Raw genomic sequence first — 18,178 nt, forward strand, 5'->3', positions numbered from 1 at the left:
CCCTAGAACCATTACAGTAGCCCTACACAGAGCCCATTGCAGTAGTCCAAGCAGGAGATAACCAGAGCATGCACCACTCTGGCAAGACATTCCAAGGACAGGTAGGGTCTCAGCCTGCGTACCGGATGGAGCTGATAGACAGCTGCCCAGGACACAGAATTGACCTGCGCCTCCATGGACAGCTGTGAGTCCAAAATGACTCACAGGTTACACACCTGGTCCTTCAGGGGCACAGTTACCTCATTCTGGACCAGGGAGTCCTCCACACCAGCCCACCCCCTGTCCCCCAGAAACAGTACTTCTGTCTTGTCAGGATTCAACCTCAATCTGTTAGCTGCAATCTATCCTCCAACCGCCTCCAGACACTCACACAGAACTTGCAAAGAATGTGTGGTTTCTGAACACCTTCTCAGGGTTAATTTCCCAATGCTGCAGGACATGTAAAGGAGACGAGAGAGATGCTAGCATATCAGGAAGGAGTGGGGTTTTCGAGTTCTAGTTTAACCATAGGGGCCCAGCCTATGATCCTCCATAGGCAAACAAGTAAAAGAGATGGCTTATACCTGTTAGGTAAGTTGAGGGTTATGTTGTCTGGAAAGATGAGCTGGGCCCTTTGGGAAAATCAGCCCTGACAGCAGCCCTACATACCACATTCAGATGAAATCCTACAATAAGAAGTGAAAGCAGCAAATAGAAGCAAATACGTTATTGAGAGACTGCAGGACCAAGCAGAACCATTTTACCTTAAAATTACATTTAAGGAAGATACCAAGACACTCTTGGAATTTGAGCAGGGCCCCAAAACAGCAAAAACTAGCTTACCTCACCCTAATTACAACCTTTAGAATCATAGGCCCCACCAGCAGGCTTTATCCAGAAATATATGGCCTATTGCTCTCTATCAGTCTACCGAAGAAGCGCAACATTTAAGGTCTTAGCTGGTTGCTACAAGCTCAGAAACCATGGCTCTCTTGGACTCCTGTACCAATAATTTGGAGCTTTCACCACTGTAACTAAGCCAAGTGCTACTGCCTGTGTTTTCTGACTGATGTATGGAGAAACACATGAACCTGACCTTTGAAGCGTTTGTAAGTAAGCCAGTTTTCACTGACCAGATGTGTGGTCCTTTTCAATGGTAAGAGGAGAAGGAAGTTTTGGAACTCATGGGAGTATATTTTTAAGATCTAACAACCTATATTTCCACGCCTTATTTGCTGAATAATTTGTGATTTGAAACATCTGCTGGGGTTCTCTCACCAAAGAGTACTTGCCCCAAACATGGATCTTGGCATCCAGGGAATTCTCCCTTTTTATACTTAATTTTCCTTGCAACCGACACATCTGTCATAACTCAATCTCTTTCACAATTTTTCACTCTTAGTATGATTATCAGTAAATTAATGAACAGATGTTCAGGGTGGAATTTTTGGAGGTCAGACTTATCATTTCCACTCTTCAGATGAAGCTTTTCAGCACTGATAGCAGACTGGACCACTGTTCTTTTCTTACTCCTTGCAGGTATTTTTGCATGCTCTTTTGTCGTCCCATAAACAGACAGAAACCACTTTTGATTAAATAACACAAGCATGTGCTGGTGTTTTTTCATTTTGTTGTTTTTGATGTAGAGAAACCTAGTTATCATCACAGCTGTAATTATCAATCTCGCCATGACTAAGTATCTCTTGAATAATGTCTCCATAGATTTCCAGACAATATTAGCCAGAGTCTAAACATGGGCATAAAACACCTTCCTGCTATTCTAAGCAAGGGAGAGGGAAGAGGAAGAGAAAGGATTTCTGCTTTTCTCTTTGTTGAGATGTAAAATAGGATTTTAATTTGTGAATTGGTAGGAAAGTGCTGTTCCTGTCAAGGCAGAGTATTGTACTGAGAGTGGTTCTGAAGCTAAGGTTCATTTTCCAGATGGAAATGAGGGTGTCGGATGAGAAAGAATATTTGCCTCAGTATGTTGCTGTTTGTTGTGCCCATTCTCTTTCATCTGCCACATATGGTGTGCAAACATACATGTTGCACCATCCATGATCTGTCTAGAATTCCACATGAATACTACCAAGCTGGTGATCTTATTATTGGCGGACTTGCTTCTCACCTCTTTACCTCTTTTGACAAAGTAGACTTCAAAGAAAGGCTAACCACCCATCAACTTCTTAATACCTTGTAAATACTTCATATATCAAGTAATCAGGTGGTACAGAAACATTCCCCAGCGCTAACCAGGCTTACTGAGAAGCATGTTCCACTGATTTTAGAGGGATTTCCTTCCAGGCAGAGGTGTCGGGGAGGGGGCACCATTTCAGAGCTTTTGAGTTGGCTTGGAAGGTGGGAAATGGAGATCTGAATGTGTCATCAGTGAGATGAGAGAGTCTTCCTTTCATTCATGTGTTCTCTCTTCCCCACATCCCACCAAATTTCTTCCAAGAAGGGTTTCACAAGAGGAGCCACAACTTAAACTTACCTAGTTTAAGATGGAAAGCCCTTCTCTGTTCTGAATATTGAACTTCACCTCTGAAAGTTTTGGGTGAATTGTCTTAAAAGCTCACCGCTCCTTTGAGGTGAAATTCTCATTCCGATGTTCTCATCCAAGTCAGGCTAGTCTTATATGACCCTCCCAGTTTAAAATGTGTCACAGGTTTGAATATGATGAGAACTACGCCATTTAGCCTGGCTACCTGCTTCTCTGCATTTTGATACAGCTTTTTTGTTGGATCAGCTCAGTACCTGTAAATAAATGATTTCTATATGTCTAAGCCCAAAGGGCAGTCTGTACACTTTATTTTTATCATGTTAGATCTTCGGATGAAGGGGGTATATTATTATTATTATTATTATTATTATTATTATTATTATTATTAATCAGCTTCATGGTTTCAAAATATTTTAAGGCTTCTGTTGATGTCTCTGTGTGACTGTCAATGTCTGTAGCCTTATGCTGTCACTATGGTGCAGGCTTGTTCGATGACAGAGGACTGGTGACAGGGGAAGAGAGGGAATTTCATTTATAGACAGGGCTGGATCAGGTCCATTTATTCCAATTGGCCCAGGCAACAACAGACTAATTGGCTGAAGGTTCTGATCAGCCAAGAAATGGCAGTTAACTGTCAGTTGGGGCAGTTGGGAAATGGCAGTTAACTGTCAGTTAACTGTAAGGAGGGAGGTGTGAGGGGAAAACCAAAGAAAGCTGAAGTGAAAGTGGACAGCTGAGGCTTAAATATTAAGCTATATTTTGTGTTGAAGATCAGAACAAGTGAGCTGGTGTCTACTTTAAGGTAGGCTGCTCAGTTCTTACAAATCAGTTCACTTTTAAATATGAACCTACCAAAATTTGCTTGCTCTAAAAAGGTATCTAAACCAAAACAGAGCCTTCATTTGAAAATTATATTTCTCCAGATTTTGCAGTGCAATCTTCTAGCCATGTATACAAAAATGCCTATACGGATGTAAAGTTTCCGTAAAAATGCATATACAGTGGTACCTTGGGTTAAGAACTTAATTCGTTCTGGAAGTCCGTTCTTAACCTGAAACTGTTTGTAACCTGAGCTACCACTTTAGCTTATGGGGCCTTCTGCTGCCACTGTGCTGCTGCCACACGATTTATGTTCTCATCCTGAAGCAAAGTTCTTAATCTGAGGTACTATTTCTGGGTTAGCGGAGACTGTAACCTGAAGCGTCTGTAACCTGAAGCATCTGTAACCTGAGGTACCACTGAATTAATAAAAGTGAGCTACAAGTATAAAAGAGGGATACAATGTATTCCTTCAGGGGAAACTCCTTTGCATATATAATAGGGTACAATTTGCACTAAAATGCTGAAGAATTGTCAAGCATTCCCCCCTTTTTAACTTTCATAGCATATATTTCAAAAATAAAGCATGAAATTCTCATTGCAGTGTTGTGCCAAAGAACTACCAGCATATTCTGGCCTTGATATTTGCCGTCAAGGAGATCAATGAGAACCCCAAGATCTTACCAAATATAACCTTAGGATTCCACATCTATGAAAGTTACTTCAATGAAAGGATGACCTATCGGGCTGCTCTGAACCTTCCCTCCACACTTATACCCAACTACAAGTGCGACACCCAGAAACACCTGGTGGCAGTAATTGGGGGACTGGACTTTGATACCTCCCTCTACATGGCAGACATATTGAGCATCTACAAGATTCCCCAGGTAAGATACAATCACCATGATCTTTTCTATCCAAAAACGTTTTGTAGAATTGTGACTAAAAAAGGAGGGTGGTCCTTCTCTTCACAAAATGTATTTCCTGTTTGCTTTGCAAATTTAATAACCTCTGTAGCACAAAACAGATAGTAATGAGCCATCAGCAGCCTTTTAACATGTCTGCTCTAGATCAGCAGCCTTCTCTCGCCTTCTTAAGCACACTTGCCTTTTGTCTCTGCTGTAGGTCTGAGCAGTGCCTCCCCTGACTCCTCTAACTAATCTGGTGTCCCAAGTGCAGTGGATGATGTGGTCCTATTGGTATATTGAAGGAGGATTCAATGGCAGGACCAGTTGGTTTCTATCTCAGGCAGCAGAATGTATTAGGTGTGACCTGGCCTCACCCAATAAACCAAGAAGTGTGGGTGGTATGGGAGAAGGTGGCCCTATAGATATATGAGGTTCAGACAATTTAGAGCTTTTAAAGGTCAATACTAGTATTTTCAATAGGTGACTTTCTCTTTATGTTTGGAAATAGTTCTGCACAGAGCTTCTACTGAGGCATGCAGAGAATGGTCTGGATTGGCCAACAAATGTTGCACTTTGGCTCATGTGTTGGCAGAAAGGTCCCATCTTTCACCGGAGGTGAAGGAGGCATGACCTACACAAGATTGGCAACGGCAGCTTACTACTCTAGGGCCTTTACACCCTCATGCATTAATTAGAGCTAAACATGCAAGTTATATAAGGCTGCAATTTATCCCATCGTTGGGGCTCAGGAAACACCACCCCCACCCCAGTCCTGCTTTCCGCCTTCCTGACTGAGAAGGTACTGTGCTTATGGGAGACAGCACATCTCACCTTGCTTCCTTACTCCAACTACTAAAAAAAAACCAAAAAAAAAACAAAACCCTCCATTCTGCAAATTGACATTTCTTCCAACTTTGCCTATGGCTTACTGGCTGGAGACTTAAGCTGCTGTTTTACAAATCTGGAAGCCTGCCTATCACGAGGCAGCTGTGCACACGTTCTGGCATTTGTGTGTGATTCTGTGCGTCTGTAGAACAATAGAAGTTTGGAAAGGAAGGGAAGGCAGGACGTCATAAAATGAGGAGATGAAATGTTGTGATGAAACAAAGGGGATGAAATGGAGAAGGAAAATTAGGGAGAGGGACAGCAGCAGCTCAGGAAAGCAAGGAGAATGAACTTGAGACAGAAGATGAGAAGAAAGGAGAGCAGAGCAGGGCAGCACTCCATGGAGGCCAAATCGGCCACCCTCCCAACTTTCTGGAGTCTCCTTCCTGAGGCAACTGGCTCATCTCATCTCTATGGTGGGTGGGCCTTGAATACACATACAATCCTTCTTCTGCATTAATGAATTATGCCTCTTTATTCCTTTTAGCTCACTTATGGTTCCTTTGCTCCAGAAGATGCTGGTCAAAGCCAATCCACTTCCTTCTATAGGATGGTGCCCAATGAAGCCCATCAGTACACTGGGATTGTTGAGTTACTTCTGCACTTTGGTTGGACATGGGTTGGGCTGCTCGCAGTGGATAATGACAGTGGAGAGAGATTTATTCAGACCCTGAAACCTCTGCTCTCCCAGAAAGGCATTTGCTTGGCCTTCTCAAAGACAACCCTGAAAATCACATATTTGGCAGAGTTTTATGATTTGCAGTCTGACTTAATCCAAATCTATCATGTTATTATGGAAAGTGAAGCCAAGATAGTTGTTTTCTATGGCGGAACAACATCCATGGTTCGCTTGCGAATAATGCTAGTGCTAGGTGAAATGGAAAATATTAACAAAACATCTGTGGGCAAGGTGTGGATTCTGACAGCACAGGTGGATTTCACAGCACTGACGTATCAAATGAGCATGGATATGCAAGTCTTCCATGGTTCCCTTTCCTTTGCAGTTTATTCAACTGTGGTACAAGGATTCAAAGCCTTTCTTGAAGTCCAAAATCCTTTTGAGGAAAATGGAAATGGCTTTGTCAAGCAGTTCTGGGCACAGGTATTTCTCTGTTTATTTCCAAACTCCAATACAGAGGAGCAGGCCAGTGGAACCTGCACTGGTGAGGAGAAGCTGGAAAATCTCCCTTCGTCTGGCTTTGAGATGAGCATAACAAGCCACAGCTATAGCATCTATAATGCTGTTTATGCCGCAGCACATGCTCTACATGCCATGTTCTTGTCCAGGACCAAATACAGGGCAGCAGTGGAAGGAGGGATGCAGAAGCTTCAGAAACTTCAGCCTTGGCAGGTAATGCCTATTATAACATACAAGTTATTTGACATGGGCAGTGAAATGATCTCTTTCAGTACAGGGTTATAAAGACTAGGACTAGAAACCTGAGAAACAATTTCTATTCAAATGCGATTTTGGTTTTAAACACAGTGTAAGGTAGTCTTTATGGGAGTATATTGTATTAAGGGGTATCAGAGTTTTTAGGGAGCTAACCAGGCTGGGATAGCAGGGATAGAAGGCTTGTTGGTTTCTGTATGTCTGATGTAGATTTTCAATTTTGTTGTTCTGTATGAGACAATGACAATAAAATTATCGTATTGTATGGTATCGAAATGTAGAAGACCACACTGAAAATTTCCAAGTACTGACTGTAGACTAGGATCCTCCGCTTAACGTATGCAGATAAGCTGCTCCTCCAGTTGTTAAGCAGTAGCTGCGAATCCTGCACTGTGCTGCTTCTTTGTTAATAGGTACCTATGTTTGTAGAGAAACTGTCAGTGAAGGAGGACCTGATTTTGCTCTGTCCTGCTCCATTACAGGCAGTTTCTCTGCACACAAGTTAAGAGGAGGATCCAAGCCTACAATGAAAGAAGGTGAGATCAGTTCAGAGAATTCACATGCAGGCTGAGTTTCCCCAAAGCCAAACGGCTTTGTTGCCCATTTCCTCCTAAAGTGAAGGGAAGTGACATAGACTAAGCCTGGTAGGACAGATTGCTCCATGGCATTAACCCCCTTCATGTGTTGATTAGATGCATGATGGTTATTTGAGGCCAGTTACCCTACAATTCTCTTCCATGGGGTGGGAGATATCCAAGCAGTGGGAACTGAACGCCATACATTTTTCCTCATTTCTTCTTGGTCAGGAATGCATTAGGATTTTCCCTATAGGAGAGAAAGGAAATCATTGGCTCTCTCTGTGAATGCTCGCCTTACGAACCATTTCCAATGATTGGATTCTGCTTGCATAGTAGTCCCTGCCAGTACTGAATATTGGAGGCATCCTGAGTGTCAGTAAGGAGAGACATATGCATTACTTCATAGTTCCTATTTTTCTTTCAATGCAGCTCCATCCCTTCCTCAGGAGTGTCTCCTTTAACAACTCTGCTGGAGAAACGGTAACTTTCAGTGAGAGCAGGGAAGTAGAAGCTGGCTTTGATATTACCAACATAGTCACTTTTCCAAATAACTCCTTCAGGAGAGTCAAGGTTGGAAGAGTGGGTGGGGAGGCTGTCCCAGGCCAGCTGATTTCCACTGATGACAACAGAATGGTGTGGCACCAGAGCTTTCACCAGGTGAGGCATAATTCCTACATCCATGAGATATAGGAAAAGAGAATATCTTTAACATTACATTCCAACAGATCACGCTCCATTTGAGATATTTGTTCACCAGATGGTCAGGTTGAGTACACTTTTTTAAAAGCATGAATAGAAAAATGAGTAGTTTGGCTCCAAGTTTGGAATAAGTAATTTAATGTCTTCCTATTTCTAGTTGGGAGTGGGGTAAAATACTACTAATTTCTGTGTGCTAAAATGTTTGTGTGTTTTTTTTAAATGGGCAGGTTCCACCCATTTCGCTATGTAATTCAAATTGCCCTCCTGGTTCCAGGAAGGAAAAGAAGGAGGGGGAGCCATTCTGCTGCTATAATTGTGCTCCATGTCCTCAAGGCAAGATTTCATCACAGAAAGGTAGGAGACACAATATATACAAGGTACTTTTGGAATGTATAAAGGAGACATCTGTGATATTTCTATTTGTAGTTGCTATCCAGAACATCTGAATATATTATTTTCTCTCCAGATATGGATGACTGTGTTGCATGCCCCGAAGACCACTATCCACACAGGAACCAATCACAATGCATTCCAAAGACCATCAGCTTCCTGTCTTTTAAAGAGCCTCTGGGCATGAGCTTAGCATTGTTGGCTCTTTCTCTGTTTCTCCTCACAATATTAGTCCTTGCCATCTTCATTAAACATCAGGACACACCCATTGTCAGAGCAAACAATCGGGACCTCACCTACACTCTCCTCACTTTCCTCCTGCTCTGCTTCCTCTGCCCATTGATCTTCCTCAGCCCTCCAGAAAGAGTGAGCTGCCTGCTCCGACAAATGGCTTTTGGCCTTGTTTTCACAGTGACTGTTTCTTGTGTTCTGGCCAAAACGATCACGGTGGTTCTGGCCTTTGTGGCCACCAAACCAGGATCCCGAATGAGGAAGTGGGTGGGGAAAAGACTGGCAAGCTCCATTGTGATTTCTTGTTCCCTTATCCAAGTGGTCATTTGTGCTGTGTGGTTAGGAACCTCTGCCCCATTCCCTGATTCTGACATGCAGTCTGCGATGAGGGAAATCATTCTAGGCTGCAACGAAGGGTCAGTTGCCCTGTTTTACTGTGTCCTGGGCTACATGGGCTTTTTGGCCATTATCAGCTTTGTTGTGGCCTTTTTTGCCAGGAAACTGCCTGACAGCTTTAATGAGGCCAAATTCATCACCTTCAGCATGTTGCTCTTTTGTAGTGTTTGGATCTCCTTTCTTCCAGTGTACCTGAGCACCAAGGGGAAATACATGGTGGCTGTGGAGATCTTCTCCATCTTGGCCTCCAGTGCTGGCTTACTGGGCTCCATCTTTGCTCCCAAATGCTACATCATTGTGTTGAGGCCTGATCTGAACTGCAAGGAGAAGTTAATAAAGAAGAAATAACAAATTACCCTAACATCTCTGTTTTTTGTTCTATCAGAATATGGGCAAATTAATCTCTCTTTTTCTACATCGTATAACCATGCTGTATTTTATCTGTTACAATTCCTATGCGCAATTCCTTTAAAAATCCTCTGTGGTCTTTCTGAAATAGGGGTCCACAACCTTTTTCAACATTTGGAAAACTAAGAAACTGTCATGGGTACTGCAAAGTATGAAGGCCTGACTAGAACATCAAATGGTGGTTAGTTATACACTGAAAAAGAGAAAACAATATATTGGGAGGCTTAGAAAGCTTCTCCTTATTCTTTTTTATGTGATTCTCCAGTAAGTAAGGTTTCAGTGGAACTGCTACTATCATGATTAATCAGTACCATTGATCTCAGTAGTTACAGGCAATATTTGCTACACAATTTCTGGTTTTTATTTTTTTTTAATTTATTTATTTACTTTTCAATTTCTATACCACTTTATATTTTTAATAAAAATCTCAAAGCTGTGTACAGCATATTAAAACAAATAAAACAATAAAACAATAGCTGGGCGATGTTCCTCCAGCCTCATGAGGAGCCTCTTCAGTAGGGCTGGTGAATCTGGGCCTCGCCCCCTAGGCCAGTTGGAAAAGGTCTTGAGGAGAGCGACCTTCACGCCTCACAGCTGGGTGATGTTCCTCCGGCCTCATTGTTCTTACTTATAACAATGGTGGTGTTGCTAATGGGCTTTGGTTCAGAAGATGGAACTGGTTAGTTCTGAATGAATATTTTGGAGAAAAAGCATTTTGAACATTAGTACAATAAAAGTCCTTTTAATTAGAAAATACAACATTATCTCACATTCTTGAAAAATGGTGGAACAAGAAGATTGGTAAATAAAAAGACCATTTTATTCCATGACCCACTATGAATACTGAATACATCTGGGCAATTGTAAAGTTAATTCTCTCTTACATCTTGATATCTCAAATACATTAACCATTCTTTTTGTATTTGCTAATCATTTTTTCTTTATTACATCTATATATCGCCCCTTAGAATTGCCTTAGAATTACATTTAAGGAAGATACCAAGATGCTCTTGGAATTTTAGCAGTCCCCAAAACAGCAAAAACTAGCTTACCTCACCCTAATTACATAACATACATGGCCTATTGCTCTCTATCAGTCTACCCAAGAAGCGCAACATTTAAGGTCTTAGCTGGTTGCTACAAGTTCAGAACTCATGGCTCTAAGAAGCCTCTCTTGGACTCCTATTCCAATAATTTGGAGCTTTCACCACTATAACTAAGCCAAGTGTTACTGCCTGTGTTTTCTGACTGTGTATGGAGAAACACATGAACCTGACCTTTGAAGAATTTGTAAGTATGCCAGTTTTCACTGACCAGATGTGTGGTCCTTTTCAATGGTAAGGGGAGAGGGAAGTTTTGGAACTCATGAGGGTATATTTTTTCAGATCTAACAACCCATATTTTCACACTTTACTTTGCTGAATTTTGTGATTTGAAATCTCTGCTAGGGTTCTCTCACCAAAGAGCACTTGCCCCAAACCTGGATCTTGGCGTCCAGGAAATTCTCCCTGTTTATACTTAATTTTACTTGCCACCTACACAAATCATCTGTCATAACTCAATCTCTTTCACAATTTTTCAGTCTTAGTATGATTGTCAGTAAATTAATGAACAGATGTTCAGGGTGGAATTTTTGGAGGTCAGACTTATCATTTCCACTCTTCAGATGAAGCTTTTCAGCACTGATAGCAGACTGGACCACTGTTCTATTCTTTTCTTCCTCCTTGTAGTTATTTTTGCATGCTCTTTTGTTGTCCCATAAACAGACAGAAACCACTTTTGATGAAATAACACAAGCATGTGCTGGTGTTTTTTCTGGTCTTTTTGTTGTTTTTGATGTAGAGAGACCTAGTTATCATCACAACTGTAATTATCAATCTCGTCATGACTAAGTCTCTCTTGAATAATGTCTCAATAGATTTCCAGACAATACCAGCCAGAGTTTGGGCATAAAACGCCTTCCTGCCATTCTAAGCAAGGGAGAGGGAAGAGAAAGAGGGAGGATGTTTGCTTTTCTCTTTGTTGAGGTGTAAAATAGGATTTTAATCTGTGAATTGGTAGGGAAGTGCTGTTCCTGTCAAGGCAGAATATTGTACTGAGCGTGGTTCTGAAGCTGAGGTTCATTTTCCAGATGGAAATGAGTGTGTCAGATGAGAAAGAATATTTGCCTCAGTATGTTGCTGTTTGTTGTGCCCATTCTCTTTCATCTGCCACATATGGTGTGCAAACATACATGTTGCACCATCCATGATCTGTCCAGAATTCCACATGAATACTACCAACCTGGTGATCTTATTATTGGCGGACTTGCTTCTCACCTCTTTACCTCTTTTGACAAAGCAGACTTCAAAGAAAGGCTAACCACCCATCAACTTCTTAATACCTTGTAAATACTTCATGTATCAAGTAATCAGGTGATACAGAAATATTCCCCAGCTCTAACCAGGCTTACAGAGAAGCCTGTTCCACTGATTTTAGAGGGATTTCCTTCCAGGCAGAAGTGTTGGGGAGGGGGCACCATTTCAGAGCTGGAGATTTGGCTTGTAAGGAGGGAAATGGAGATCTGATTGTGTAGTCAGTGAGATGAGAGAGTCTTTCTTTCATTCATGTGTTCTCTCCTCCCCACACCCCACCAAATTTCTTCCAAGAAGACTTTCATAAGAGGAGCCACAACTTAAACTTACCTAGTTTAAGGTGGAAAGCCCTTCTCTGTTCTGAATATTGAACTTCATCTCTGAAAGTTTGGGGTGAAGGGTCTTAAAAGCTCACCTCTCCTTTGAGGTGAAATTCTCATTCCGATGTTCTCATCCAAGTCAGGCTAGTCTTATATGACCCTCCCAGTTTAAAATGTGTCACAGGTTTGAATATGATGAGAATAACTCTATTAAGCCAGGCTACCTGCTTCTCTGCATTTCAATACACCTTTTGTTCTGGGATCAGATCAATACCTGTAAATAAACAATTTGTATATGTCTAAGCCCAAAGGGCAGCCTGTACACTTTATTTTTATCTTGTGAGATATATTATTATTATTAATCAGCTTCGTGGTTTCAAAATATTTCAAAATATTTTACGGCTTCTGTTGATGTCTCTGTGTGACTGTCAATATCTGTAGCCTTCTGCTGTCACTATGTTGCAGGCTTGTTAGATGACAGAGGACTGGTGACAGGGGAAGGGAGGGAATTTCACTGTATTAATACCACTGTATTAATAAAAGTGAGCTACAAGTATAAAAGTGGGATACAATGTATTCCTTCAGGGGAAACTCCTTTGCATATATACTAGGACACAATTTCAACTAAAATGCTGAAGAATTGTCAAGCCTCCCCCCCCCCCTTTTAAATTGTATAGCATATATTTCAAAAATATAGCATGAAATTCTCATTGCAGTGTTGTGCCAAAGAACTACCAGCATATTCTGGCCTTGATATTTGCCGTCAAGGAGATCAATGAGAACCCCAAGATCTTACCAAATATCACCTTAGGATTCCACGTCTATGACAGTTACTTCAATGAAAGGATGACCTATCGGGCTGCTCTGAACCTTCTCTCCACACTTATACCCAACTACAAGTGTGACATCCAGAAACACCTGGTGGCAGTTATTGGGGGACTGGACTTTGATACCTCCCTCTACATGGCAGACATATTGAGCATCTACAAGATTCCCCAGGTAAGATACTTCCTTGGACTCTTCACACTCAATAACCATGATCTTTTCTCTCCAAAAATGTTTTGTAGAGTTGTGGCTGAAAAAGGAGGGTGGTCCTGCTCTTCACAAAACTTGTTTCCTGTTTGCTTTGCAAATTAAATAACCTGTGTAGCACAAAACAGATAGTAGTGAGCCATCAGCAGCATTTAAAGATGTCTGCTCTAGGTGGGCAGTCCTATTTCCCCTTCTTAAGCACACTTGCCTTTCTCTCTGCTCTAGGTCTGAGCAGTGCCTCCCCTGACTCCTCTTACTAGTCTGGTGTCCCAAGTGCAGTGGCTGAAGCGGTCCTATTGGTATATTGAAGGAGGATTCAATGGCAGGACCAGTTGGTTTCTATCTCAGGCACCAGAATGTATTAGGTGTGACCTGGCCTCACCCAATAAACCAAGAAGTGTGGGTGGTATGGGAGAAGGCGGCCCTCTAGATATATGAGGTGCAGACAAATTAGAGCTTTCAAAGGTCAATACTAGGATTTTCAATAGGTGACTTTCTCTTTATGTTTGGAAATGGTCCTGTTTCCTGGGCCAGTTAGAAACAAAGATCAGTAGCTTTGTCTTCCACAGCACAGAGCTTCTACTGAGGCATGCAGAGAATGGTCTGGATTGGCCAACAAACTTTGCACTTCTTCAACATTTATGAATTATGCCTCTTTATTCCTTTTAGCTCACTTATGGTTCCTATGCTCCAGAAGATCCTGGTCAAAGCCAATCTACTTTCTTCTATAGGATGGTGCCCAATGAAGCCCATCAGTACACTGGGATTGTTGAGTTACTTCTGCACTTTGGTTGGACGTGGGTTGGGCTGCTCGCAGTGGATAATGACAGTGGAGAGAGATTTATTCAGACCCTGAAACCTCTCCTCTCCCAGAAAGGCATTTGCTTGGCCTTCTCAGAGACAACCCTGAAAATGACTCATTTGACTGAGTATTATGTCATGTATTCCCACTTGATCCAAATCTATCATGTTATTATGGAAAGTGAAACCAAGGTTGTTGTTTTCTATGGAGGAACAACATCCATGGTTCGCTTGCGAACAATGCTAGCGCTAGGTGAAATGGAAAATATCAACAAAACATCTGTGGACAAGGTGTGGATACTGACAGCACAGGTGGATTTCACAGCATTGACCTATCAAATGAGTTGGGATATGCATGTCTTCCACGGTTCCCTCTCCTTTGCAGTTCATTCAAATGTGGTACAAGGATTCAAAGCCTTTCTTCAGGTACAAAATCCTTTTGAGGCAAATGGAAATGGCTTTGTCAAGCAGTTCTGGGCACAGGTATTTCTCTGTTTATTTCCAAACTCCAATACAGAGGAGCAGGCCAGTGGAACCTGCACTGGTGAGGAGAAGCTGGAAAATCTCCCTTCGTCTGGCTTTGAGATGAGCATAACAAGCCACAGCTATAGTGTCTCTAATGCTGTTTATGCCACAGCACATGCTCTACATGCCATGTTCTTGTCCAGGACCAAATACAGGGCAGCGGTGGAAGGAGGGATGCAGAAGCTTCAGAAACTTCAGCCTTGGCAGGTAATGCCTATTATAATGTACAAGTTATTTGACATGGGCAGTGAAATGTAGAAGACTACACTGAAAATTTTCGAGTACTGAGTGTAGACTAGGATCCTCCACTTAATGTAAGCATAGAATTCACATGCAGGCTGAGTTTCCCCAAAGCCAAACGGCTTTGTTGCCCATTTCCTCCTAAAGTGAAGGGAAGTGACATAGACGAAGCCTGGTAGGACAGCTTACTCCATGGCATTAACCCCCTTCATGGGTTGATTAAATGTCTGCATGGTGGTTATATGAGGCCGTTTACCCTATAATTCTCTTCTGTGGGGTGAGAGATATCCAAGTAGTGGGAACTGATTTTTTTCTCATTTCCTCTTGGTCGGGAATGCATTAGGATTTTCCCTATAGGAGAGAAAGGAAATCATTGGCTCTCTCTTACGAACCATTTCCAATGATTCAATTCTGTTTGCATAGCAGTCCCTGCCAGTACTGAACGCTGAAGGCATCCTGAGTGTCAGTAAGGAGAGACATATGCATACTTCCTATTTTTCTTCCAATGCAGCTCCATCCCTTCCTTAGGAGTGTCTCCTTTAACAACTCTGCTGGAGAAACGGTATCTTTCAGTGAGAGCAGGGTAGTAGAAGCTGGCTCTGATATTACCAACATAGTCACTTTTCCAAATAACTCCTTCATGAGAATCAAGGTTGGAAGACTGGGTGGGGAGGCTGTCCCAGGCCAGCTGATTTCCATTGATGACAACAGAATGGTGTGGCACCAGAGCTTTCACCAGGTGAGGCATAATTCCTACATCCATGAGATATAGGAAAAGAGAATATCTTTAACATTACATTTCAACAGATCGCTCTCCATTTGAGATATTTGTTCCCCAGATTTGTCAGGTTGAGTACACTTTTTGTAGAGCATGAATAGAAAAATGAGTAGTTTGGCTCTGAGTTTGGAATAAGTATTTTAGTGTCTTCCTATTTCTAGTTGGGGTGGGGCGAAATAATACTAATTTCTGTGTGCTAAAATGTTTATGTGTTTTTTTTAAATGGGCAGGTTCCACCCCTTTCGTTATGTAACCCAAAATGCCCTCCTGGTTCCAGGAAGGAAAAGAAGGAGGGGGAGCCATTCTGCTGCTATGATTGTGCTCCATGTCCTCAAGGGAAGATTTCATCACAGAAAGGTAGGGGACACAATATATACATGGTACTTTTCAAATGTATAAAGGAGACATCTGTGATATTTCTATTTGAACCTTAAGAGTTTCACAGTGGTAGCATTTGTAGTTGCTATCCAGAACATCTGAAATCTGAATATATTATTTTCTCTCCAGATATGGATGACTGTGTTGGATGCCCCGAAGATCACTATCCACACAGAGACCAATCACAATGCATTCCAAAGACCATCAGCTTCCTGTCTTTTAAAGAGCCTCTGGGGATCAGCTTAGCATTGCTGGCTCTTTTTCTCTCTCTCCTCACAGTGGTGGTCCTAGCCGTCTTCGTTAAACATCAGGACACACCACTTGTCAGAGCAAACAATCGGCACCTCACCTACGCTCTCCTCACTTTCCTCCTGCTCTGCTTCCTCTGCCCGTTGATCTTCCTTTGCCCTCCAGAAAGAGTGAGCTGCCTGCTCCGACAAATGGCTTTTGGCCTTGTTTTCACAGTGACCGTTTCTTGTGTTCTGGCCAAAACGATCACGGTAGTTCTGGCCTTTGTGGCCACCAAACCAGGATCCAGCATGAGGAAGTGGGTGGGGAAAAGACTGGCAAGCTCCATTGTGATTTCTTGTTCCCTTATCCAAGCGGGCATTTGCACTGTATGGTTAGGAACCTCTCCCCCATTTCCTGATTCTGACATGCAGTCTGCGATGAGGGAAATCATTCTAGGCTGCAACGAAGGGTCAGTTGCCCTGTTTTACTGTGTCCTGGGCTACATGGGTTTTTTGGCCATTCTCAGCTTTGTTGTGGCCTTTTTTGCCAGGAAACTGCCTGACAGCTTCAATGAGGCCAAATTCATCACCTTCAGCACGTTCTTGTTTTGTAGTGTTTGGATCTCCTTTGTTCCGGTCTACCTGAGCACCAAGGGGAAATACATGGTGGCTGTGGAGATCTTCTCCATCTTGGCCTCCAGTGCTGGCTTACTGGGCTCCATCTTTGCCCCCAAATGCTACATCATTGTATTGAGGCCTGATTTGAACTGCAAGGAGAAGTTAATAAAGAAGAAATAACAAATTAACCTATCATCTCTGTTTATTTGTTCTCTCAGAATATGGGCAAATTAATCTCTCTTTTTCTACATTGTATAACTATGTTGTATCATATCTGTTATAATTCCTATGTGCAATTCCTTTAAAAATCCTCTGTGGTCTCTCTGACAAAGGGATTCCCAATGCTTTTTTGACCTTATTGAAAAACTAAGAAGCTGGCAGAGATATTTCATCTGTTTTTTGCTAGCTAAGGAAGCTGCAGGCATTCAGACCCATACTTAATCAATTGCGAATGTTTGAGGCTTCCTCAAGAGTTAGTCCATCTTTTGTTTATTCTCGCTACCTATATAAAGCAGTGAGAGACATTATAGTGACCCAGAGGGCCTTTAAGTAACTTTGGCACCCCGGCAATGTGCTGTCTGAAATGTATAAGATATTATTGGACTTCGAAACAAAGTATGAACAAGTAAAATCCTCAGTGATACATTGGGCAATAGATATTGGTCATAATATAGATATGGAAGCATTTGAACGATTGTGGAATATGGATATAAAATTTACAGCATGTTACAGTCTAAGTGAAAATTATATGAAAATGATATATTTATGGTATCTAACATTGAGTAAATTGGCAAAAATGTATAAATCTAAATCAAATAAGTGTTGGAAATGTAAAGAGAATGAAGGTACTTTTTAACATATGTGGGGTGGTCTTACTGGGAAATGATATATAAAGAATTGAAAAGGATGTTTAAAATAACATTTGTAAAAAAACAAAAACAAAAACAGAAGCTTTTCTTTTGGGAATTATAGGGACAGAACTTATTCATGTATGGGATTACAGCGGCAAGAATGTTACTCGCCCAAAAATGGAAAGAAGGAGAAGTCCCAGCAAAGGAAGAACGGATTCAAAAACTTATGGAATATGCAGAAATGGCAAAACTTAGCGGAAAAATAAGAAATCAAGATAACAAAAACTTTTTATAAAAGAATGGAAATGGTTCATTGAATATTTACAGATAAATTATAAACAGATAAGAATACTGGCATGATTATTGTAATTCACCTCTGTGAATGGTGATGGCATTAAAATATCCTGTTCAATAAAAAAGGAAAAAAGGGAAACCAGGGCTGGATCTAGACAAAGCAAAAAAGCACTTCAGGAAAACATGTTGTAAACTTTATACAATGGTACCTTGGAAGTCGAACGGAGTCCATTCCGGAAGTCCTTTCGACTTCCAAAAGGTTCAGAAACCAAGGCACAGCTTCCAGTTGGCTGCAGGAAACTTCTGCAGCCAATCAGAAGCTACGGAAGTCACATCAAAGAACATTTGAAAACCAGAACAATCACTTCTGGTTTTCAATCATTCGCAAGCCAAAACGCTCGACTCCCAAAGCATTTGAAAACCAAGGTACGACTGTAATGGCAAATCATGTTGGCGAAAGATGGAACTCCACAGCGACATCTGGTGTCACAGTGTTATAATGCATATAAAACACCTTTTCTTCACCATTGTGGCTGAGTCCCAGATCGTGTCAAAGGTATCTTATTTG

General features: G+C 41.7%; 2 protein-coding genes and 1 long non-coding RNA gene across 4 annotated transcripts in view; 2 read left to right on the top strand and 1 right to left on the bottom strand.

Annotated features, from left to right (window-relative positions):
• Nucleotides 1–16,653, top strand: part of LOC308460367 (vomeronasal type-2 receptor 26-like) — a 37,935-nt gene extending 21,282 nt beyond the window's left edge. Inside the window, exons 2-8 of one of the 2 annotated variants that reach the window (XM_080976657.1) lie at nucleotides 3,096–3,284; nucleotides 8,039–8,118; nucleotides 12,580–12,862; nucleotides 13,565–14,428; nucleotides 14,973–15,200; nucleotides 15,470–15,596; nucleotides 15,747–16,653. In XM_080976657.1, coding sequence (XP_080832783.1) covers nucleotides 8,087–8,118; nucleotides 12,580–12,862; nucleotides 13,565–14,428; nucleotides 14,973–15,200; nucleotides 15,470–15,596; nucleotides 15,747–16,645 — 2,433 coding nt within the window. In that variant the 5' untranslated portion in view covers nucleotides 3,096–3,284; nucleotides 8,039–8,086 and the 3' untranslated portion in view covers nucleotides 16,646–16,653. Of the gene's footprint in view, nucleotides 1–3,095; nucleotides 3,285–8,038; nucleotides 8,119–12,579; nucleotides 12,863–13,120; nucleotides 14,429–14,972; nucleotides 15,201–15,469; nucleotides 15,597–15,746 lie in introns of those variants that run through there. The other variant, XM_080976658.1, reaches the window with a different exon arrangement.
• Nucleotides 1,357–7,967, top strand: LOC308460421 (vomeronasal type-2 receptor 26-like). Its single transcript, XM_080976808.1, has 4 exons — nucleotides 1,357–2,175; nucleotides 3,906–4,188; nucleotides 5,582–6,445; nucleotides 7,495–7,967. Exons 1-4 carry the CDS (start codon nucleotides 1,940–1,942, stop codon nucleotides 7,753–7,755), a joined length of 1,644 nt encoding a protein of 547 aa, XP_080832934.1. The 5' UTR covers nucleotides 1,357–1,939; the 3' UTR covers nucleotides 7,756–7,967.
• Nucleotides 7,631–12,135, bottom strand: LOC308460644. Its single transcript, XR_013978678.1, has 3 exons — nucleotides 11,874–12,135; nucleotides 8,922–9,098; nucleotides 7,631–7,736 (listed from the first exon to the last, which is right to left on the bottom strand). It is a non-coding gene; the product is annotated as an uncharacterized lncRNA (long non-coding RNA).
• Nucleotides 16,654–18,178: the final 1,525 nt, after the last annotated feature.

Source organism: Podarcis pityusensis (assembly GCF_964106645.2).
Source record: "Podarcis pityusensis genome assembly, chromosome: 13".
Lineage (NCBI taxonomy): Eukaryota > Metazoa > Chordata > Lepidosauria > Squamata > Lacertidae > Podarcis > Podarcis pityusensis.

Excerpts from the sequence above, each read along its gene's own strand:
- LOC308460421 (XM_080976808.1), top strand. The coding sequence starts at position 1,940 with ATGAGAAAGAATATTTGCCTCAGTATGTTGCTGTTTGTTGTGCCCATT. Across the intron at positions 4,189-5,581 it reads GCATCTACAAGATTCCCCAG|CTCACTTATGGTTCCTTTGC; the intron begins GTAAGATACAAT and ends TATTCCTTTTAG. Across the intron at positions 6,446-7,494 it reads AGAAACTTCAGCCTTGGCAG|CTCCATCCCTTCCTCAGGAG; the intron begins GTAATGCCTATT and ends CTTTCAATGCAG.